This window comes from Giraffa tippelskirchi, chromosome 14 (genome assembly GCF_054371585.1).
Source record: "Giraffa tippelskirchi isolate mGirTip1 chromosome 14, T2T-mGirTip1v1.2.pri, whole genome shotgun sequence".
NCBI lineage: Eukaryota > Metazoa > Chordata > Mammalia > Artiodactyla > Giraffidae > Giraffa > Giraffa tippelskirchi.
This window is the reverse complement of record NC_137288.1, coordinates 10648473-10672531: the sequence shown is the minus strand read 5'-3', so window position 1 is coordinate 10672531 and position 24059 is coordinate 10648473. Positions and strand designations below refer to the sequence as shown.

General features: G+C 55.4%; 3 protein-coding genes and 1 long non-coding RNA gene across 4 annotated transcripts in view; 3 read left to right on the top strand and 1 right to left on the bottom strand.

The window, feature by feature from the left end:
* LOC145534149 (uncharacterized) overlaps positions 1–24059 on the bottom strand; it is a 541812-nt gene that overhangs the window by 31822 nt on the left and 485931 nt on the right. Inside the window, exons 55-58 of the long non-coding RNA XR_014074275.1 lie at positions 23744–23855; positions 16103–16214; positions 8462–8573; positions 819–930 (exon numbers count right to left, since the gene is read on the bottom strand). This is a non-coding gene — a long non-coding RNA (uncharacterized LOC145534149). The remainder of the gene's footprint in view (positions 1–818; positions 931–8461; positions 8574–16102; positions 16215–23743; positions 23856–24059) is intronic.
* Positions 4636–6428, top strand: LOC145534069 (uncharacterized). Its single transcript, XM_081561438.1, has 3 exons — positions 4636–4811; positions 5211–5523; positions 5776–6428. The coding sequence occupies exons 1-3, from the start codon at positions 4677–4679 to the stop codon at positions 6402–6404; spliced, it is 1077 nt and encodes a 358-aa protein (XP_081417564.1). The 5' UTR covers positions 4636–4676; the 3' UTR covers positions 6405–6428.
* On the top strand, positions 8998–14077 carry LOC145533902 (uncharacterized). Its single transcript, XM_081561247.1, has 3 exons — positions 8998–12452; positions 12852–13164; positions 13417–14077. The coding sequence occupies exons 1-3, from the start codon at positions 12216–12218 to the stop codon at positions 14043–14045; spliced, it is 1179 nt and encodes a 392-aa protein (XP_081417373.1). The 5' UTR covers positions 8998–12215; the 3' UTR covers positions 14046–14077.
* On the top strand, positions 19918–21712 carry LOC145534076 (uncharacterized). The gene is made up of 3 exons (XM_081561445.1): positions 19918–20093; positions 20493–20805; positions 21058–21712. The coding sequence occupies exons 1-3, from the start codon at positions 19959–19961 to the stop codon at positions 21684–21686; spliced, it is 1077 nt and encodes a 358-aa protein (XP_081417571.1). The 5' UTR covers positions 19918–19958; the 3' UTR covers positions 21687–21712.

Sequence of the window (24059 nt, the reverse complement as noted above, 5' to 3'; positions counted from 1 at the left end):
AGTTTCAAGGGAGGTATAGAGAGGACAGGGATGGCTACAACGTACTGCAAACTGAGTGAGGGTCCCCACAATCCTCAGCAAAGGTCTGTGGTGTGCAAGTGGGGAGTAGAGGGCCCCCAAGTTCCAAAGGAAGGGAGGTAGTCGGGAGCTAAAGCCCTTGGCCGCTGTGGTAGTAGCTGCAGATGGCAGCTCGTCCACAGTGCACTTCGAATGAGGTCATATGAGCGGGACTCTGGAAATGGCTCCGAAATCGGGAGAAAGGGGTCAGGGTATGTGGGAATCCGGCGGGGGTGGGGGGTGGATGAAGGAAGGTGTCCCTCCTCTCTCCAGTGCAATTTGGTTTGGTGAGTCTCAAAGCTACCAGATGGCACTTCCCAAGTCAGGCCCCCGCAGGAATCAGGGTGGGCTGCGTGCCTCGGCCCCTGCCACAGGGACAAGCCACACCAGTGGCCTCCCTGAGCTCCAATGGCCGGATCTGGGGGTTCTGTCTGGGTGCACACCTCCTTGCTGTGGCCAAGTTCCCCCCTTCTCTGAGCACCAGCTTCATCCTCTCGAATGAGGACATCGATTGCTACCTTGGCACGTTACTCTCTTCATCCTGTGAAGACTCATTAGGCTTATCCTACAATTACTAGCTGGCCCGAAGAGATATCTCCTGAATCCAGATTAAGCTGGAGTCTCCCAGGCTCATCTGGCATGTCTTCCCTGAAGTCTGCCAAAACCCACACCCTTGCATTTCCAGGGACTCCCCTTAGCCAGCTGGGCAGAAAACCCAGCATGGTTCAAACAAGCTGACAGACAAGCGGGAGAGGACTCACGGGCAGACGGCTTCCCTCAGGTCTCGGGTGGAGCTCTGGGACCACAGCAGCAACGGGCCATCCCAGGCCCTGGGCTCAGCAGCGCCCTCATTCTCAGGCCGGCGGCTCTGCCCTGAGGGGAGCAGGAAGGTCACCAACTGCCGCAGGCGGGCCTCACGCCCCTCCCACTGCTGGAGCCTGACCTCCCCCGGCCCCACCCCTTCCCCTACCCCAGCAGGACGACAGCTCGTCTTCCCCTGGCTTCCAACGGGAGGCCCGGCCCTGGGCCCCGATTGGGCACTGCCCCAGCCCGGAGCCAATCACAGTGGCCAGGGAGGTGGAACGCACCGATTGGCCAGGGCCAGGTCATGTGACCATACTCCCCAGGAAACTCAAATATTACCAAGGTTCCCTAAGAAACCAATGAACAGAATTATCCAGTAAAGGCAAACCGTGCTTTTTAATGAGGCCAATGTCACAGAAAAAAAAAAAATGCTTCACAATGAACTGCTCAAGGAAGCTACTAAATAAACTTTCAGAAAAGTTTAGTAGTTTTTTTTTTTTTTTTAATACGGTGACGGAGAGCTATACCTTTCCCGTCTATGTGAATTTAGGTTTATACTAGATTTCCCTTGGCTATTATATAAGACAAAAAAACCCACATCCCCCCCTTTCACTCCCCCCCACCCCCAAAAAGTGTTTTAATCTATAGAATTTTTGTGTCCTCAGTTGTGTCTGATTCGCGGCAACTCACGAACTCTACACAGCCAGGCTCTTCCGTCCATGGAATTCAGGGCAATTTTTTCTGTCCCAGTAAATGCCCACCCTGGGTGATCCAAAGGCAAGGGCTCAGAGGCTCCTGAGAGACTAACTCCTTTCAGCTGAGCACAGAGCTGGCTCCTCACTGGGATGCCTGTGGCCTGGGGCTCCCTGAGGGGAGAGCAGCACTCGCCCCACCGTGTGGTCACTGCTGGAAGTGCAGGCTGCTCCTCACTCCCCCTTGACAGTGTCCCTGAGGGCAGAACAGTGTGAATCGAATCAAGGTGGAAATGCAAACTCCAATGCAACCAAACTCCCCACAAGGTCTCTAAAACCACTCAGGAACAGGGAATTGGAAACTGCAGGGGATGACAGGAATGGAGATGGAGACTTGACACCTTACACCGAGTTCACTTCCAGTTATCCCTAGACAAACTTTCCATGAAAACTTGTCACAAATCTCGAAGAACAATGAGCAGAAACCGGACACGTGCTTTGAGTCTTCACACACAAAACTAAAAGCCAGTCCACAAAAAAAAAAAAACCCAGAGAATACAGTGGACTTTGCAAAATCAAAGATATCTACTGTGGGAAAGACCTCATGACAAAAGCAAAAGACAGGTCATACATCGCGAGACGAATGAGTGGAAACACAAAGCTTATCAAGGATGTGTCTCCAAACAGACAAAGAACACCAACGCAACAAGCCTGTGAAAACTAGGGAAAGGTCTGAAGGGACACCAGACTGAGGAAGACACACACAGAGGATCCCGGATGATGTCCAGCACTGAGGGCCTGAAGAAACAACGGTCTAGTTGCACCCCCTCAGGCCTGTGTGACCGTGGATGAGGCCTCTGTTTCCCGGTGGCTCTGAGAGATGGACAGGGAGGAAGGGGAAGAGAAGTCACTTGCATTTCTAATACTCACAGCAAAGTCTTCCAACGAGAAGGGAATTATCACCCCCACTGACAATGCCATTCACTGAAGTGATACCCACCAGTCCATCTAACCCAGAAGGGAAGGATGGACCTGTTCTCACAAAACGGCGAGAGATGGAAGAAGGAAGATCAAGCCCACACCAATCACTGGAAAGAGAAGCTGTGCTCAGGGCTTGAAAGAATTCCTATTGGGAAAATGATGTCACAGCCCCACAAGGCAATCCACAGCTTCGATGCTATTCCTCCCAAAATGCCAATGCATTTTCGCACCGAACAAAGAATTGCAAAAGGGGTACGGAGACAGAAAAGAGCCTAAACTGTCAATACAATCCGACGAAAAAGCCCCGATACGGACATCCAAGGTTGTGTGAAAGGAAATTAGACGACCAAACTAGGATCCTCAGGAGAGTATCGGAGAAGACAATGGCGACCCACTCCAGTACTCTTGCCTGGAAAACGTCCTGGACGGAGGAGCCTGGTAGGCTGCAGGCCATGGGGTCACGCAGAGTCAGACACGACTGAAGTGACTTAGCCGCAGCAGCAGCAGCAGGACAGTATGCTATTGGGAATACAACAACACACACAGATCCAGATCGATGGAATAAAGTGGAGGGTCCAGAAACAAACCCCAGCATCCATGGTCAACTCATCTCTGACACAGAAGGGGAGAATATCCAAATGGGAACAAGAAAGCCTCTTCAATCAATGTCCATGGGAAATCCAGACAGCTACATCTGAAGAACGCTATTGGTTTTGATCTCATACCACCTCAATATAGGGGGAAAACCTCACCCTAAAGACTGATGTCATGAGATAGCTAGAAAGAAGCGTAGGTCAAAGGCTCCTTGACATCAGAGTCTCCTTGCCATTTGCTGGGCGGAGGTCGAAATGGGTCTCTTCAAGTAAGGCAAAGAGGTACACGAAGTACACCCATGGGTTTCCATCCAATGGAACCTCTTCACAACAGAGAAGCTAAGCATTCACAAATGCAAAAGATAGGAAACAGAACATGAGAGACTCCTTGCAAGTGGTGTATCTGAGAAGGGGTTCATATGGAAAGAGACGAAGAATGCACAGCACTCAGATTCCAAGAAACAACACCACCACCACCCTTGACCCTTCCCCCATGACCAACTCCGACCTAAAGCCTTTCTCTCCCTCTAACCTATCCCTAAAACATAACCCTCATCTAATCATATACATGTGCATCCCTAGCATCCATCCATCCACACACGAGAGAGAAAGAGGAAGACACAGACGGAACTGAGAAAGGAAAAGAGAGGGACACAGCCAGAGAGAGACACGGAACCAAAGAGAGGAAAGGAGTCGACGGTCCAGACTTTTCCTCAATCTGCCTCGAAGGTAGAAGCAATGACAGCGCCCTTCCACCCCAGAAGTGGGGAAAGGACGGAAGGTTTGGAGAGGAAAAGACAAGAACGCAGGGAGCCATTAGAAGCTCAGCCACCCGCAGAAGCCGAGCTGGGACACTTGAACAGAATCTCAATGGAAACAGAGGAGCAGAAAGTTGGCTACTCTTTTCTATAAGAGAGGGAGACCTTCGAGTCTTCCTTTCGGTCCTCCAACTTGGATGCGGGGTCTCAAAACAGTCAGGAGGGGGAGTGCCTTTTCCTGGGTACCACGGCACATCCAGGCCTCGTTCTGCCCCATTCTGTGCTGTGTCAGCCCTGGATGGAATCTTTCTTTCTGAAGTCTCAGCGCACAAGCTCCACGTGATATCGGCCCCAGGTGGAAAGGCATGGAGCTGCTCGTAGGCCGACAGACCTAGGAAGCAGATGGGAGAATGACCACCACTCTGCAGATGGAGAGACTGGGGCAACCCTGAGGGGCATATGCTTGTCCAGGGCCACACCACTTATGAGAAGAAGGAGCCTGGTCTGAGAGCAGTGGGGTCCTCGGAGCTCAGGCCCTGGCTGAACCCAGGCCTCCCCAGGGCTGTGGGCTGGGCTGTGTGGGTGTCACTGTGCCTGCACATGGCCTAAGGGGGGTGGTCGAGCAGTCAGAAACCCAGAGATTCCCTTGGGAAGTTTTGGGGAAGGGACCTCAGCACGAACCCCAGGAGATGATGTCACCTGCCGGCAACAGAACCCAACAGAACCCGCAGCCCGGGTATCCAGGCCTCCAGAGCGGAGAGGAGCCCCCAGCCAGTTCACTGGCTGCCAGGATGTTCTGCTGTTTGCCCCTGCCCAGAGGCCGGGGCCTCAGGAGTGCTCACAGGCAGTGTGCGCGGGCACCCTGTCGACGTTGGCTCAGGACACCCCCGAGAGGCCTCTGGCCCTTTGCCCGGAGAAACAGAAAGGTAACACGGGGAGCCCCAGGACGGACCAGGCCGCCTCTCCCATGCCACCCGGAAACACCGGGTCCTTTGCCTGTGTGTGTGGATGCGGGTTTCTTGGGGTGTGTCTCCCTCAAGGAAGCCCAGGCGGATGTGGGGTCAGAAGCCTGCGGACAAGTTGTGTCCACACCCCAGGGGAGAGCAGGCTGGGCGGGATGGGGAGAGTGCGGGCAGCGGCGGCCGCCCAGGCGGACCTCACACCCTCAGGTGGGACTCTTTCCTCCCGGGTGGGGATCTGAGCAGACACACGTCTCTGACCCTTCTGGGAAGAGAAGTTCGAGCAGGCAGAAGCAGCGGCTCCACTGCCCAGGCCCAGCTCGGAAAACTCCTAGCATGGCTGGCTGACGGTCACTGTCGTTGCAGAGCTTCCCACGTGATGAGGCCGAGGACGGGGACACCCCATCCACCTCCCGGAGGGAGGGGTCGGAGCACCACCCCCCCGCCCGTGAGGCCCAGTGCAGGCTCCAGGTGAGCGTGCCCACGGAGGCATCAGCCCCACCGGGGGAGAAGCGGAGGCGGGGAAGGCCTGCTGCCGAGACACCGCCCAGGATACACCCGGCGGCCCAGTCTGAGGCTGCCACGGAGCTCAGCACACCCGGCTCCGACCCAGAGTCCCGAGAACCCCGGCCTCTGAGGCAGCAGGAGGACCTGGAGCCCAGCACGCCAGAGCACAGAGGTGAGGACGCTGGGGCTGGTGCACGGGAGTGTGTGGGGAGGGGGTGCTGAGCTACACAGGGACGAGTCCCCGAAAGCTGCTGCTGGGCCTGCAGCAAGCGCTGGCCTCACACCCCCCGCCCCCCATCTTGCACACTTCAGTCCCAAAAGACATCCGACGCTGGGTATTCTTTGGGAATCTCTTGGAAGCTTTCTGTCCCGGGAGACGCACATGCCAAGGCTGGCCTGTGGGCAAACTTTGCTTCTCCCCCAGCTCTAGCACTGGCCTCCAACTGGAACCAGGCTCCGCTTCCCAGACCTGTCCCTACAGAGGTGCTGGCTCCAGGTGCAGGACCCAGGGATCCACCGAGGGCAGATGGAGAACCGAGACTTGCCCTCGCAGAGACACCAGGCCAGCTGGGTACTGGCCAGCACACCGGGCAGATCGGATCTCCATGCCTGCAGGACCCCCAGCCCCAGGCACTGATGTCCCACCCCCTCAGCCAGAACCTCCACCTCCACGTGCACCTCTACCTGCTCGGGCTCTGGCAGGAGAACCCGAGGCAGAGGAGGAGTCACCGCCTCGGCAGGGAGAGCCTGCCCTGGCTCCCGCGCAACACCCAGACGCCCACGATGACTCACCCACCCCTGCAGGGAGAACGAGCCCCCGCTCTGGACAGACACCCAGAGCCCTTGCCGGAAACACCACGTCCAGGGGAGCGGTCGGCTCTGCAGCCTCCATCCCCGTCTGCTCACCGTGGACGCTGGCAACTCGGTCTGCCCCCAGGGGACATGGAGTTCCTTTCCCCTGAACTGCTTTGCATTTGGTTTGTTTCCACCTTTCTGGTGATGTTTTATTTTTTGTATGGTTTCCTGTACTTTTGTTGGTTAAGTTGGGATTAGTAAACTTTTTCATCATTGTTGCAATTTGGGAACACTGTTGTGTAACTCTGGTGATACTGTGTTACCATCACCACTTTGTAGTTTCAGACCCGTTTGATCTTTACGCCCCACCCCCCCAACAAAGCCTGGATTCAAGGCAAGCACGCCCTGTTCATCCCTTCCCCCGATCCTGAACACAATTTCATCCTTTCTTTGTGCATTCCTTCCTATATTCTTGGTGTCCCCAATCAATGACTCTCAGTGAAATGACTGAAGGAGTGTTTTTTGGACTCTCCAACTACTGTAAGACTCCATTGGAGAGTTCTCATTTGTATGTCATTTGAACTAGCCTTTGATATCTGAAAGGACGGTGTACGTCCTTTCAAGATACCATGTGCCAAACGAAGCCCTTTTGGCAACTGCCATCATTATCTCCAGGCAGGCATTGCTGTGTCAAGGGTGACATCTCAGCCAGAAGGCAGAGGCTGAGCTCGTCTTGTTGCACCAGCTCCCAAAAGAAGCCAAGAAAGGGAGCTGGGACAACAAACCACCCCAACACCCAGGAAAGCGTTCTTCATGACAGAAGGCTAGAAAATGACCCAACATCCTTGTGGCCCAGAACCCCTCTAGAAAATCACTGTTCCATAAAAAAGAGAAACACATGGGAAGTTCCAAGGAGAGGCAATGCCCATGGCCCGTGTACTTGAGAGACGGCCTGACCGCTCCGGGGAAGACACGCACCGACGGAACCCCTTGGGAAACAGCAGTGATAGTCCTCACCGTCGTAAGGGTTTCCTCTGGGGACAACCTGCCCGGGGCACCACACGAGGGAGCAGACCGGCTTCTCTTCCTCTGCCCCCACACCATTCACTCATGAAGGCAGCTCAGGTGTTCTCATGCCCTGCCTGCCTGCCTGCCTGGCTCATCCGTGAGCTGTGACCACCTACAGGGCAGGACTCCACCTTCTCCTCTCTGTGTACCGTGAATCTGCACAGAGTGGGCTTGCAGAACCTTAGGAGACTTGAGCCATTCCCACTCGAGCCAGAACCCTCCCCAGGAAGGAAAACAGCTGTGGAGTCATTTTGGCCCCAGCACTGGTTCGAAAGCCTGGCGCCTCCTACAGCCTCTACGGTGTGAAGAGGGAGGTCCCTTCTGACAGAGCTTTCCGGGTCTCAGATCTAAGCTGTTGTTTCACTGTCAGCTGTGTCTCTTCCGTTGCAGCCAGGTGGGCCACGCTGCTCCAAAGGAGCTCACAAGCTGAGTTTCAAGGGAGGTATAGAGAGGACAGGGATGGCTACAACGTACTGCAAACTGAGTGAGGGTCCCCACAATCCTCAGCAAAGGTCTGTGGTGTGCAAGTGGGGAGTAGAGGGCCCCCAAGTTCCAAAGGAAGGGAGGTAGTCGGGAGCTAAAGCCCTTGGCCGCTGTGGTAGTAGCTGCAGATGGCAGCTCGTCCACAGTGCACTTCGAATGAGGTCATATGAGCGGGACTCTGGAAATGGCTCCGAAATCGGGAGAAAGGGGTCAGGGTATGTGGGAATCCGGCGGGGGTGGGGGGTGGATGAAGGAAGGTGTCCCTCCTCTCTCCAGTGCAATTTGGTTTGGTGAGTCTCAAAGCTACCAGATGGCACTTCCCAAGTCAGGCCCCCGCAGGAATCAGGGTGGGCTGCGTGCCTCGGCCCCTGCCACAGGGACAAGCCACACCAGTGGCCTCCCTGAGCTCCAATGGCCGGATCTGGGGGTTCTGTCTGGGTGCACACCTCCTTGCTGTGGCCAAGTTCCCCCCTTCTCTGAGCACCAGCTTCATCCTCTCGAATGAGGACATCGATTGCTACCTTGGCACGTTACTCTCTTCATCCTGTGAAGACTCATTAGGCTTATCCTACAATTACTAGCTGGCCCGAAGAGATATCTCCTGAATCCAGATTAAGCTGGAGTCTCCCAGGCTCATCTGGCATGTCTTCCCTGAAGTCTGCCAAAACCCACACCCTTGCATTTCCAGGGACTCCCCTTAGCCAGCTGGGCAGAAAACCCAGCATGGTTCAAACAAGCTGACAGACAAGCGGGAGAGGACTCACGGGCAGACGGCTTCCCTCAGGTCTCGGGTGGAGCTCTGGGACCACAGCAGCAACGGGCCATCCCAGGCCCTGGGCTCAGCAGCGCCCTCATTCTCAGGCCGGCGGCTCTGCCCTGAGGGGAGCAGGAAGGTCACCAACTGCCGCAGGCGGGCCTCACGCCCCTCCCACTGCTGGAGCCTGACCTCCCCCGGCCCCACCCCTTCCCCTACCCCAGCAGGACGACAGCTCGTCTTCCCCTGGCTTCCAACGGGAGGCCCGGCCCTGGGCCCCGATTGGGCACTGCCCCAGCCCGGAGCCAATCACAGTGGCCAGGGAGGTGGAACGCACCGATTGGCCAGGGCCAGGTCATGTGACCATACTCCCCAGGAAACTCAAATATTACCAAGGTTCCCTAAGAAACCAATGAACAGAATTATCCAGTAAAGGCAAACCGTGCTTTTTAATGAGGCCAATGTCACAGAAAAAAAAAAATGCTTCACAATGAACTGCTCAAGGAAGCTACTAAATAAACTTTCAGAAAAGTTTAGTAGTTTTTTTTTTTTTTTTTTTAATAGGGTGACGGAGAGCTATACCTTTCCCGTCTATGTGAATTTAGGTTTAAACTAGATTTCCCTTGGCTATTATATAAGACAAAAAAGCCCACATCCCCCCCTTTCACTCCCCCCCACCCCCAAAAAGTGTTTTAATCTATAGAATTTTTGTGTCCTCAGTTGTGTCTGATTCGCGGCAACTCACGAACTCTACACAGCCAGGCTCTTCCGTCCATGGAATTCAGGGCAATTTTTTCTGTCCCAGTAAATGCCCACCCTGGGTGATCCAAAGGCAAGGGCTCAGAGGCTCCTGAGAGACTAACTCCTTTCAGCTGAGCACAGAGCTGGCTCCTCACTGGGATGCCTGTGGCCTGGGGCTCCCTGAGGGGAGAGCAGCACTCGCCCCACCGTGTGGTCACTGCTGGAAGTGCAGGCTGCTCCTCACTCCCCCTTGACAGTGTCCCTGAGGGCAGAACAGTGTGAATCGAATCAAGGTGGAAATGCAAACTCCAATGCAACCAAACTCCCCACAAGGTCTCTAAAACCACTCAGGAACAGGGAATTGGAAACTGCAGGGGATGACAGGAATGGAGATGGAGACTTGACACCTTACACCGAGTTCACTTCCAGTTATCCCTAGACAAACTTTCCATGAAAACTTGTCACAAATCTCGAAGAACAATGAGCAGAAACCGGACACGTGCTTTGAGTCTTCACACACAAAACTAAAAGCCAGACCACAAAAAAAAACCCAGAGAATACAGTGGACTTTGCAAAATCAAAGATATCTACTGTGGGAAAGACCTCATGACAAAAGCAAAAGACAGGTCATACATCGCGAGACGAATGAGTGGAAACACAAAGCTTATCAAGGATGTGTCTCCAAACAGACAAAGAACACCAACGCAACAAGCCTGTGAAAACTAGGGAAAGGTCTGAAGGGACACCAGACTGAGGAAGACACACACAGAGGATCCCGGATGATGTCCAGCACTGAGGGCCTGAAGAAACAACGGTCTAGTTGCACCCCCTCAGGCCTGTGTGACCGTGGATGAGGCCTCTGTTTCCCGGTGGCTCTGAGAGATGGACAGGGAGGAAGGGGAAGAGAAGTCACTTGCATTTCTAATACTCACAGCAAAGTCTTCCAACGAGAAGGGAATTATCACCCCCACTGACAATGCCATTCACTGAAGTGATACCCACCAGTCCATCTAACCCAGAAGGGAAGGATGGACCTGTTCTCACAAAACGGCGAGAGATGGAAGAAGGAAGATCAAGCCCACACCAATCACTGGAAAGAGAAGCTGTGCTCAGGGCTTGAAAGAATTCCTATTGGGAAAATGATGTCACAGCCCCACAAGGCAATCCACAGCTTCGATGCTATTCCTCCCAAAATGCCAATGCATTTTCGCACCGAACAAAGAATTGCAAAAGGGGTACGGAGACAGAAAAGAGCCTAAACTGTCAATACAATCCGACGAAAAAGCCCCGATACGGACATCCAAGGTTGTGTGAAAGGAAATTAGACGACCAAACTAGGATCCTCAGGAGAGTATCGGAGAAGGCAATGGCGACCCACTCCAGTACTCTTGCCTGGAAAACGTCCTGGACGGAGGAGCCTGGTAGGCTGCAGGCCATGGGGTCACGCAGAGTCAGACACGACTGAAGTGACTTAGCCGCAGCAGCAGCAGCAGGACAGTATGCTATTGGGAATACAACAACACACACAGATCCAGATCGATGGAATAAAGTGGAGGGTCCAGAAACAAACCCCAGCATCCATGGTCAACTCATCTCTGACACAGAAGGGGAGAATATCCAAATGGGAACAAGAAAGCCTCTTCAATCAATGTCCATGGGAAAACCAGACAGCTACATCTGAAGAACGCTATTGGTTTTGATCTCATACCACCTCAATATAGGGGGAAAACCTCACCCTAAAGACTGATGTCATGAGATAGCTAGAAAGAAGCGTAGGTCAAAGGCTCCTTAACATCAGAGTCTCCTTGCCATTTGCTGGGCGGAGGTCGAAATGGGTCTCTTCAAGTAAGGCAAAGAGGTACACGAAGTACACCCATGGGTTTCCATCCAATGGAACCTCTTCACAACAGAGAAGCTAAGCATTCACAAATGCAAAAGATAGGAAACAGAACATGAGAGACTCCTTGCAAGTGGTGTATCTGAGAAGGGGTTCATATGGAAAGAGACGAAGAATGCACAGCACTCAGATTCCAAGAAACAACACCACCACCACCCTTGACCCTTCCCCCATGACCAACTCCGACCTAAAGCCTTTCTCTCCCTCTAACCTATCCCTAAAACATAACCCTCATCTAATCATATACATGTGCATCCCTAGCATCCATCCATCCACACACGAGAGAGAAAGAGGAAGACACAGACGGAACTGAGAAAGGAAAAGAGAGGGACACAGCCAGAGAGAGACACGGAACCAAAGAGAGGAAAGGAGTCGACGGTCCAGACTTTTCCTCAATCTGCCTCGAAGGTAGAAGCAATGACAGCGCCCTTCCACCCCAGAAGGGGGAAAAGGACGGAAGGTTTGGAGAGGAAAAGACAAGAACGCAGGGAGCCATTAGAAGCTCAGCCACCCGCAGAAGCCGAGCTGGGACACTTGAACAGAATCTCAATGGAAACAGAGGAGCAGAAAGTTGGCTACTCTTTTCTATAAGAGAGGGAGACCTTCGAGTCTTCCTTTCGGTCCTCCAACTTGGATGCGGGGTCTCAAAACAGTCAGGAGGGGGAGTGCCTTTTCCTGGGTACCACGGCACATCCAGGCCTCGTTCTGCCCCATTCTGTGCTGTGTCAGCCCTGGATGGAATCTTTCTTTCTGAAGTCTCAGCGCACAAGCTCCACGTGATATCGGCCCCAGGTGGAAAGGCATGGAGCTGCTCGTAGGCCGACAGACCTAGGAAGCAGATGGGAGAATGACCACCACTCTGCAGATGGAGAGACTGGGGCAACCCTGAGGGGCATATGCTTGTCCAGGGCCACACCACTTATGAGAAGAAGGAGCCTGGTCTGAGAGCAGTGGGGTCCTCGGAGCTCAGGCCCTGGCTGAACCCAGGCCTCCCCAGGGCTGTGGGCTGGGCTGTGTGGGTGTCACTGTGCCTGCACATGGCCTAAGGGGGGTGGTCGAGCAGTCAGAAACCCAGAGATTCCCTTGGGAAGTTTTGGGGAAGGGACCTCAGCACGAACCCCAGGAGATGATGTCACCTGCCGGCAACAGAACCCAACAGAACCCGCAGCCCGGGTATCCAGGCCTCCAGAGCGGAGAGGAGCCCCCAGCCAGTTCACTGGCTGCCAGGATGTTCTGCTGTTTGCCCCTGCCCAGAGGCCGGGGCCTCAGGAGTGCTCACAGGCAGTGTGCGCGGGCACCCTGTCGACGTTGGCTCAGGACACCCCCGAGAGGCCTCTGGCCCTTTGCCCGGAGAAACAGAAAGGTAACACGGGGAGCCCCAGGACGGACCAGGCCGCCTCTCCCATGCCACCCGGAAACACCGGGTCCTTTGCCTGTGTGTGTGGATGCGGGTTTCTTGGGGTGTGTCTCCCTCAAGGAAGCCCAGGCGGATGTGGGGTCAGAAGCCTGCGGACAAGTTGTGTCCACACCCCAGGGGAGAGCAGGCTGGGCGGGATGGGGAGAGTGCGGGCAGCGGCGGCCGCCCAGGCGGACCTCACACCCTCAGGTGGGACTCTTTCCTCCCGGGTGGGGATCTGAGCAGACACACGTCTCTGACCCTTCTGGGAAGAGAAGTTCGAGCAGGCAGAAGCAGCGGCTCCACTGCCCAGGCCCAGCTCGGAAAACTCCTAGCATGGCTGGCTGACGGTCACTGTCGTTGCAGAGCTTCCCACGTGATGAGGCCGAGGACGGGGACACCCCATCCACCTCCCGGAGGGAGGGGTCGGAGCACCACCCCCCCGCCCGTGAGGCCCAGTGCAGGCTCCAGGTGAGCGTGCCCACGGAGGCATCAGCCCCACCGGGGGAGAAGCGGAGGCGGGGAAGGCCTGCTGCCGAGACACCGCCCAGGATACACCCGGCGGCCCAGTCTGAGGCTGCCACGGAGCTCAGCACACCCGGCTCCGACCCAGAGTCCCGAGAACCCCGGCCTCTGAGGCAGCAGGAGGACCTGGAGCCCAGCACGCCAGAGCACAGAGGTGAGGACGCTGGGGCTGGTGCACGGGAGTGTGTGGGGAGGGGGTGCTGAGCTACACAGGGACGAGTCCCCGAAAGCTGCTGCTGGGCCTGCAGCAAGCGCTGGCCTCACACCCCCCGCCCCCCATCTTGCACACTTCAGTCCCAAAAGACATCCGACGCTGGGTATTCTTTGGGAATCTCTTGGAAGCTTTCTGTCCCGGGAGACGCACATGCCAAGGCTGGCCTGTGGGCAAACTTTGCTTCTCCCCCAGCTCTAGCACTGGCCTCCAACTGGAACCAGGCTCCGCTTCCCAGACCTGTCCCTACAGAGGTGCTGGCTCCAGGTGCAGGACCCAGGGATCCACCGAGGGCAGATGGAGAACCGAGACTTGCCCTCGCAGAGACACCAGGCCAGCTGGGTACTGGCCAGCACACCGGGCAGATCGGATCTCCATGCCTGCAGGACCCCCAGCCCCAGGCACTGATGTCCCACCCCCTCAGCCAGAACCTCCACCTCCACGTGCACCTCTACCTGCTCGGGCTCTGGCAGGAGAACCCGAGGCAGAGGAGGAGTCACCGCCTCGGCAGGGAGAGCCTGCCCTGGCTCCCGCGCAACACCCAGACGCCCACGATGACTCACCCACCCCTGCAGGGAGAACGAGCCCCCGCTCTGGACAGACACCCAGAGCCCTTGCCGGAAACACCACGTCCAGGGGAGCGGTCGGCTCTGCAGCCTCCATCCCCGTCTGCTCACCGTGGACGCTGGCAACTCGGTCTGCCCCCAGGGGACATGGAGTTCCTTTCCCCTGAACTGCTTTGCATTTGGTTTGTTTCCACCTTTCTGGTGATGTTTTATTTTTTGTATGGTTTCCTGTACTTTTGTTGGTTAAGTTGGGATTAGTAAACTTTTTCATCATTGTTGCAATTTGGGAACACTGTTGTGTAACTCTGGTGATACTGTGTTACCATCACCACTTTGTAGTTTCAGACCCGTTTGATCTTTACGCCCCACCCCCCCAACAAAGCCTGGATTCAAGGCAAGCACGCCCTGTTCATCCCTTCCCCCGATCCTGAACACAATTTCATCCTTTCTTTGTGCATTCCTTCCTATATTCTTGGTGTCCCCAATCAATGACTCTCAGTGAAATGACTGAAGGAGTGTTTTTTGGACTCTCCAACTACTGTAAGACTCCATTGGAGAGTTCTCATTTGTATGTCATTTGAACTAGCCTTTGATATCTGAAAGGACGGTGTACGTCCTTTCAAGATACCATGTGCCAAACGAAGCCCTTTTGGCAACTGCCATCATTATCTCCAGGCAGGCATTGCTGTGTCAAGGGTGACATCTCAGCCAGAAGGCAGAGGCTGAGCTCGTCTTGTTGCACCAGCTCCCAAAAGAAGCCAAGAAAGGGAGCTGGGACAACAAACCACCCCAACACCCAGGAAAGCGTTCTTCATGACAGAAGGCTAGAAAATGACCCAACATCCTTGTGGCCCAGAACCCCTCTAGAAAATCACTGTTCCATAAAAAAGAGAAACACATGGGAAGTTCCAAGGAGAGGCAATGCCCATGGCCCGTGTACTTGAGAGACGGCCTGACCGCTCCGGGGAAGACACGCACCGACGGAACCCCTTGGGAAACAGCAGTGATAGTCCTCACCGTCGTAAGGGTTTCCTCTGGGGACAACCTGCCCGGGGCACCACACGAGGGAGCAGACCGGCTTCTCTTCCTCTGCCCCCACACCATTCACTCATGAAGGCAGCTCAGGTGTTCTCATGCCCTGCCTGCCTGCCTGCCTGGCTCATCCGTGAGCTGTGACCACCTACAGGGCAGGACTCCACCTTCTCCTCTCTGTGTACCGTGAATCTGCACAGAGTGGGCTTGCAGAACCTTAGGAGACTTGAGCCATTCCCACTCGAGCCAGAACCCTCCCCAGGAAGGAAAACAGCTGTGGAGTCATTTTGGCCCCAGCACTGGTTCGAAAGCCTGGCGCCTCCTACAGCCTCTACGGTGTGAAGAGGGAGGTCCCTTCTGACAGAGCTTTCCGGGTCTCAGATCTAAGCTGTTGTTTCACTGTCAGCTGTGTCTCTTCCGTTGCAGCCAGGTGGGCCACGCTGCTCCAAAGGAGCTCACAAGCTGAGTTTCAAGGGAGGTATAGAGAGGACAGGGATGGCTACAACGTACTGCAAACTGAGTGAGGGTCCCCACAATCCTCAGCAAAGGTCTGTGGTGTGCAAGTGGGGAGTAGAGGGCCCCCAAGTTCCAAAGGAAGGGAGGTAGTCGGGAGCTAAAGCCCTTGGCCGCTGTGGTAGTAGCTGCAGATGGCAGCTCGTCCACAGTGCACTTCGAATGAGGTCATATGAGCGGGACTCTGGAAATGGCTCCGAAATCGGGAGAAAGGGGTCAGGGTATGTGGGAATCCGGCGGGGGTGGGGGGTGGATGAAGGAAGGTGTCCCTCCTCTCTCCAGTGCAATTTGGTTTGGTGAGTCTCAAAGCTACCAGATGGCACTTCCCAAGTCAGGCCCCCGCAGGAATCAGGGTGGGCTGCGTGCCTCGGCCCCTGCCACAGGGACAAGCCACACCAGTGGCCTCCCTGAGCTCCAATGGCCGGATCTGGGGGTTCTGTCTGGGTGCACACCTCCTTGCTGTGGCCAAGTTCCCCCCTTCTCTGAGCACCAGCTTCATCCTCTCGAATGAGGACATCGATTGCTACCTTGGCACGTTACTCTCTTCATCCTGTGAAGACTCATTAGGCTTATCCTACAATTACTAGCTGGCCCGAAGAGATATCTCCTGAATCCAGATTAAGCTGGAGTCTCCCAGGCTCATCTGGCATGTCTTCCCTGAAGTCTGCCAAAACCCACACCCTTGCATTTCCAGGGACTCCCCTTAGCCAGCTGGGCAGAAAACCCAGCATGGTTCAAACAAGCTGACAGACAAGCGGGAGAGGACTCACGGGCAGACGGCTTCCCTCAGGTCTCGGGTGGAGCTCTGGGACCACAGCAGCAACGGGCCATCCCAGGCCCTGGGCTCAGCAGCGCCCTCATTCTCAGGCCGGCGGCTCTGCCCTGAGGGGAGCAGGAAGGTCACCAACTGCCGCAGGCGGGCCTCACGCCCCTCCCACTGCTGGAGCCTGACCTCCCCCGGCCCCACCCCTTCCCCTACCCCAGCAGGACGACAGCTCGTCTTCCCCTGGCTTCCAACGGGAGGCCCGGCCCTGGGCCCCGATTGGGCACTGCCCCAGCCCGGAGCCAATCACAGTGGCCAGGGAGGTGGAACGCACCGATTGGCCAGGGCCAGGTCATGTGACCATACTCCCCAGGAAACTCAAATATTACCAAGGTTCCCTAAGAAACCAATGAACAGAATTATCCAGTAAAGGCAAACCGTGCTTTTTAATGAGGCCAATGTCACAGAAAAAAAAAAATGCTTCACAATGAACTGCTCAAGGAAGCTACTAAATAAACTTTCAGAAAAGTTTAGTAGTTTTTTTTTTTTTTTTTTTAATAGGGTGACGGAGAGCTATACCTTTCCCGTCTATGTGAATTTAGGTTTAAACTAGATTTCCCTTGGCTATTATATAAGACAAAAAAGCCCACATCCCCCCCTTTCACTCCCCCCCACCCCCAAAAAGTGTTTTAATCTATAGAATTTTTGTGTCCTCAGTTGTGTCTGATTCGCGGCAACTCACGAACTCTACACAGCCAGGCTCTTCCGTCCATGGAATTCAGGGCAATTTTTTCTGTCCCAGTAAATGCCCACCCTGGGTGATCCAAAGGCAAGGGCTCAGAGGCTCCTGAGAGACTAACTCCTTTCAGCTGAGCACAGAGCTGGCTCCTCACTGGGATGCCTGTGGCCTGGGGCTCCCTGAGGGGAGAGCAGCACTCGCCCCACCGTGTGGTCACTGCTGGAAGTGCAGGCTGCTCCTCACTCCCCCTTGACAGTGTCCCTGAGGGCAGAACAGTGTGAATCGAATCAAGGTGGAAATGCAAACTCCAATGCAACCAAACTCCCCACAAGGTCTCTAAAACCACTCAGGAACAGGGAATTGGAAACTGCAGGGGATGACAGGAATGGAGATGGAGACTTGACACCTTACACCGAGTTCACTTCCAGTTATCCCTAGACAAACTTTCCATGAAAACTTGTCACAAATCTCGAAGAACAATGAGCAGAAACCGGACACGTGCTTTGAGTCTTCACACACAAAACTAAAAGCCAGACCACAAAAAAAAACCCAGAGAATACAGTGGACTTTGCAAAATCAAAGATATCTACTGTGGGAAAGACCTCATGACAAAAGCAAAAGACAGGTCATACATCGCGAGACGAATGAGTGGAAACACAAAGCTTATCAAGGATGTGTCTCCAAACAGACAAAGAACACCAACGCAACAAGCCTGTGAAAACTAGGGAAAGGTCTGAAGGGACACCAGACTGAGGAAGACACACACAGAGGATCCCGGATGATGTCCAGCACTGAGGGCCTGAAGAAACAACGGTCTAGTTGCACCCCCTCAGGCCTGTGTGACCGTGGATGAGGCCTCTGTTTCCCGGTGGCTCTGAGAGATGGACAGGGAGGAAGGGGAAGAGAAGTCACTTGCATTTCTAATACTCACAGCAAAGTCTTCCAACGAGAAGGGAATTATCACCCCCACTGACAATGCCATTCACTGAAGTGATACCCACCAGTCCATCTAACCCAGAAGGGAAGGATGGACCTGTTCTCACAAAACGGCGAGAGATGGAAGAAGGAAGATCAAGCCCACACCAATCACTGGAAAGAGAAGCTGTGCTCAGGGCTTGAAAGAATTCCTATTGGGAAAATGATGTCACAGCCCCACAAGGCAATCCACAGCTTCGATGCTATTCCTCCCAAAATGCCAATGCATTTTCGCACCGAACAAAGAATTGCAAAAGGGGTACGGAGACAGAAAAGAGCCTAAACTGTCAATACAATCCGACGAAAAAGCCCCGATACGGACATCCAAGGTTGTGTGAAAGGAAATTAGACGACCAAACTAGGATCCTCAGGAGAGTATCGGAGAAGGCAATGGCGACCCACTCCAGTACTCTTGCCTGGAAAACGTCCTGGACGGAGGAGCCTGGTAGGCTGCAGGCCATGGGGTCACGCAGAGTCAGACACGACTGAAGTGACTTAGCCGCAGCAGCAGCAGCAGGACAGTATGCTATTGGGAATACAACAACACACACAGATCCAGATCGATGGAATAAAGTGGAGGGTCCAGAAACAAACCCCAGCATCCATGGTCAACTCATCTCTGACACAGAAGGGGAGAATATCCAAATGGGAACAAGAAAGCCTCTTCAATCAATGTCCATGGGAAAACCAGACAGCTACATCTGAAGAACGCTATTGGTTTTGATCTCATACCACCTCAATATAGGGGGAAAACCTCACCCTAAAGACTGATGTCATGAGATAGCTAGAAAGAAGCGTAGGTCAAAGGCTCCTTGACATCAGAGTCTCCTTGCCATTTGCTGGGCGGAGGTCGAAATGGGTCTCTTCAAGTAAGGCAAAGAGGTACACGAAGTACACCCATGGGTTTCCATCCAATGGAACCTCTTCACAACAGAGAAGCTAAGCATTCACAAATGCAAAAGATAGGAAACAGAACATGAGAGACTCCTTGCAAGTGGTGTATCTGAGAAGGGGTTCATATGGAAAGAGACGAAGAATGCACAGCACTCAGATTCCAAGAAACAACACCACCACCACCCTTGACCCTTCCCCCATGACCAACTCCGACCTAAAGCCTTTCTCTCCCTCTAACCTATCCCTAAAACATAACCCTCATCTAATCATATACATGTGCATCCCTAGCATCCATCCATCCACACACGAGAGAGAAAGAGGAAGACACAGACGGAACTGAGAAAGGAAAAGAGAGGGACACAGCCAGAGAGAGACACGGAACCAAAGAGAGGAAAGGAGTCGACGGTCCAGACTTTTCCTCAATCTGCCTCGAAGGTAGAAGCAATGACAGCGCCCTTCCACCCCAGAAGGGGGAAAAGGACGGAAGGTTTGGAGAGGAAAAGACAAGAACGCAGGGAGCCATTAGAAGCTCAGCCACCCGCAGAAGCCGAGCTGGGACACTTGAACAGAATCTCAATGGAAACAGAGGAGCAGAAAGTTGGCTACTCTTTTCTATAAGAGAGGGAGACCTTCGAGTCTTCCTTTCGGTCCTCCAACTTGGATGCGGGGTCTCAAAACAGTCAGGAGGGGGAGTGCCTTTTCCTGGGTACCACGGCACATCCAGGCCTCGTTCTGCCCCATTCTGTGCTGTGTCAGCCCTGGATGGAATCTTTCTTTCTGAAGTCTCAGCGCACAAGCTCCACGTGATATCGGCCCCAGGTGGAAAGGCATGGAGCTGCTCGTAGGCCGACAGACCTAGGAAGCAGATGGGAGAATGACCACCACTCTGCAGATGGAGAGACTGGGGCAACCCTGAGGGGCATATGCTTGTCCAGGGCCACACCACTTATGAGAAGAAGGAGCCTGGTCTGAGAGCAGTGGGGTCCTCGGAGCTCAGGCCCTGGCTGAACCCAGGCCTCCCCAGGGCTGTGGGCTGGGCTGTGTGGGTGTCACTGTGCCTGCACATGGCCTAAGGGGGGTGGTCGAGCAGTCAGAAACCCAGAGATTCCCTTGGGAAGTTTTGGGGAAGGGACCTCAGCACGAACCCCAGGAGATGATGTCACCTGCCGGCAACAGAACCCAACAGAACCCGCAGCCCGGGTATCCAGGCCTCCAGAGCGGAGAGGAGCCCCCAGCCAGTTCACTGGCTGCCAGGATGTTCTGCTGTTTGCCCCTGCCCAGAGGCCGGGGCCTCAGGAGTGCTCACAGGCAGTGTGCGCGGGCACCCTGTCGACGTTGGCTCAGGACACCCCCGAGAGGCCTCTGGCCCTTTGCCCGGAGAAACAGAAAGGTAACACGGGGAGCCCCAGGACGGACCAGGCCGCCTCTCCCATGCCACCCGGAAACACCGGGTCCTTTGCCTGTGTGTGTGGATGCGGGTTTCTTGGGGTGTGTCTCCCTCAAGGAAGCCCAGGCGGATGTGGGGTCAGAAGCCTGCGGACAAGTTGTGTCCACACCCCAGGGGAGAGCAGGCTGGGCGGGATGGGGAGAGTGCGGGCAGCGGCGGCCGCCCAGGCGGACCTCACACCCTCAGGTGGGACTCTTTCCTCCCGGGTGGGGATCTGAGCAGACACACGTCTCTGACCCTTCTGGGAAGAGAAGTTCGAGCAGGCAGAAGCAGCGGCTCCACTGCCCAGGCCCAGCTCGGAAAACTCCTAGCATGGCTGGCTGACGGTCACTGTCGTTGCAGAGCTTCCCACGTGATGAGGCCGAGGACGGGGACACCCCATCCACCTCCCGGAGGGAGGGGTCGGAGCACCACCCCCCCGCCCGTGAGGCCCAGTGCAGGCTCCAGGTGAGCGTGCCCACGGAGGCATCAGCCCCACCGGGGGAGAAGCGGAGGCGGGGAAGGCCTGCTGCCGAGACACCGCCCAGGATACACCCGGCGGCCCAGTCTGAGGCTGCCACGGAGCTCAGCACACCCGGCTCCGACCCAGAGTCCCGAGAACCCCGGCCTCTGAGGCAGCAGGAGGACCTGGAGCCCAGCACGCCAGAGCACAGAGGTGAGGACGCTGGGGCTGGTGCACGGGAGTGTGTGGGGAGGGGGTGCTGAGCTACACAGGGACGAGTCCCCGAAAGCTGCTGCTGGGCCTGCAGCAAGCGCTGGCCTCACACCCCCCGCCCCCCATCTTGCACACTTCAGTCCCAAAAGACATCCGACGCTGGGTATTCTTTGGGAATCTCTTGGAAGCTTTCTGTCCCGGGAGACGCACATGCCAAGGCTGGCCTGTGGGCAAACTTTGCTTCTCCCCCAGCTCTAGCACTGGCCTCCAACTGGAACCAGGCTCCGCTTCCCAGACCTGTCCCTACAGAGGTGCTGGCTCCAGGTGCAGGACCCAGGGATCCACCGAGGGCAGATGGAGAACCGAGACTTGCCCTCGCAGAGACACCAGGCCAGCTGGGTACTGGCCAGCACACCGGGCAGATCGGATCTCCATGCCTGCAGGACCCCCAGCCCCAGGCACTGATGTCCCACCCCCTCAGCCAGAACCTCCACCTCCACGTGCACCTCTACCTGCTCGGGCTCTGGCAGGAGAACCCGAGGCAGAGGAGGAGTCACCGCCTCGGCAGGGAGAGCCTGCCCTGGCTCCCGCGCAACACCCAGACGCCCACGATGACTCACCCACCCCTGCAGGGAGAACGAGCCCCCGCTCTGGACAGACACCCAGAGCCCTTGCCGGAAACACCACGTCCAGGGGAGCGGTCGGCTCTGCAGCCTCCATCCCCGTCTGCTCACCGTGGACGCTGGCAACTCGGTCTGCCCCCAGGGGACATGGAGTTCCTTTCCCCTGAACTGCTTTGCATTTGGTTTGTTTCCACCTTTCTGGTGATGTTTTATTTTTTGTATGGTTTCCTGTACTTTTGTTGGTTAAGTTGGGATTAGTAAACTTTTTCATCATTGTTGCAATTTGGGAACACTGTTGTGTAACTCTGGTGATACTGTGTTACCATCACCACTTTGTAGTTTCAGACCCGTTTGATCTTTACGCCCCACCCCCCCAACAAAGCCTGGATTCAAGGCAAGCACGCCCTGTTCATCCCTTCCCCCGATCCTGAACACAATTTCATCCTTTCTTTGTGCATTCCTTCCTATATTCTTGGTGTCCCCAATCAATGACTCTCAGTGAAATGACTGAAGGAGTGTTTTTTGGACTCTCCAACTACTGTAAGACTCCATTGGAGAGTTCTCATTTGTATGTCATTTGAACTAGCCTTTGATATCTGAAAGGACGGTGTACGTCCTTTCAAGATACCATGTGCCAAACGAAGCCCTTTTGGCAACTGCCATCATTATCTCCAGGCAGGCATTGCTGTGTCAAGGGTGACATCTCAGCCAGAAGGCAGAGGCTGAGCTCGTCTTGTTGCACCAGCTCCCAAAAGAAGCCAAGAAAGGGAGCTGGGACAACAAACCACCCCAACACCCAGGAAAGCGTTCTTCATGACAGAAGGCTAGAAAATGACCCAACATCCTTGTGGCCCAGAACCCCTCTAGAAAATCACTGTTCCATAAAAAAGAGAAACACATGGGAAGTTCCAAGGAGAGGCAATGCCCATGGCCCGTGTACTTGAGAGACGGCCTGACCGCTCCGGGGAAGACACGCACCGACGGAACCCCTTGGGAAACAGCAGTGATAGTCCTCACCGTCGTAAGGGTTTCCTCTGGGGACAACCTGCCCGGGGCACCACACGAGGGAGCAGACCGGCTTCTCTTCCTCTGCCCCCACACCATTCACTCATGAAGGCAGCTCAGGTGTTCTCATGCCCTGCCTGCCTGCCTGCCTGGCTCATCCGTGAGCTGTGACCACCTACAGGGCAGGACTCCACCTTCTCCTCTCTGTGTACCGTGAATCTGCACAGAGTGGGCTTGCAGAACCTTAGGAGACTTGAGCCATTCCCACTCGAGCCAGAACCCTCCCCAGGAAGGAAAACAGCTGTGGAGTCATTTTGGCCCCAGCACTGGTTCGAAAGCCTGGCGCCTCCTACAGCCTCTACGGTGTGAAGAGGGAGGTCCCTTCTGACAGAGCTTTCCGGGTCTCAGATCTAAGCTGTTGTTTCACTGTCAGCTGTGTCTCTTCCGTTGCAGCCAGGTGGGCCACGCTGCTCCAAAGGAGCTCACAAGCTGAGTTTCAAGGGAGGTATAGAGAGGACAGGGATGGCTACAACGTACTGCAAACTGAGTGAGGGTCCCCACAATCCTCAGCAAAGGTCTGTGGTGTGCAAGTGGGGAGTAGAGGGCCCCCAAGTTCCAAAGGAAGGGAGGTAGTCGGGAGCTAAAGCCCTTGGCCGCTGTGGTAGTAGCTGCAGATGGCAGCTCGTCCACAGTGCACTTCGAATGAGGTCATATGAGCGGGACTCTGGAAATGGCTCCGAAATCGGGAGAAAGGGGTCAGGGTATGTGGGAATCCGGCGGGGGTGGGGGGTGGATGAAGGAAGGTGTCCCTCCTCTCTCCAGTGCAATTTGGTTTGGTGAGTCTCAAAGCTACCAGATGGCACTTCCCAAGTCAGGCCCCCGCAGGAATCAGGGTGGGCTGCGTGCCTCGGCCCCTGCCACAGGGACAAGCCACACCAGTGGCCTCCCTGAGCTCCAATGGCCGGATCTGGGGGTTCTGTCTGGGTGCACACCTCCTTGCTGTGGCCAAGTTCCCCCCTTCTCTGAGCACCAGCTTCATCCTCTCGAATGAGGACATCGATTGCTACCTTGGCACGTTACTCTCTTCATCCTGTGAAGACTCATTAGGCTTATCCTACAATTACTAGCTGGCCCGAAGAGATATCTCCTGAATCCAGATTAAGCTGGAGTCTCCCAGGCTCATCTGGCATGTCTTCCCTGAAGTCTGCCAAAACCCACACCCTTGCATTTCCAGGGACTCCCCTTAGCCAGCTGGGCAGAAAACCCAGCATGGTTCAAACAAGCTGACAGACAAGCGGGAGAGGACTCACGGGCAGACGGCTTCCCTCAGGTCTCGGGTGGAGCTCTGGGACCACAGCAGCAACGGGCCATCCCAGGCCCTGGGCTCAGCAGCGCCCTCATTCTCAGGCCGGCGGCTCTGCCCTGAGGGGAGCAGGAAGGTCACCAACTGCCGCAGGCGGGCCTCACGCCCCTCCCACTGCTGGAGCCTGACCTCCCCCGGCCCCACCCCTTCCCCTACCCCAGCAGGACGACAGCTCGTCTTCCCCTGGCTTCCAACGGGAGGCCCGGCCCTGGGCCCCGATTGGGCACTGCCCCAGCCCGGAGCCAATCACAGTGGCCAGGGAG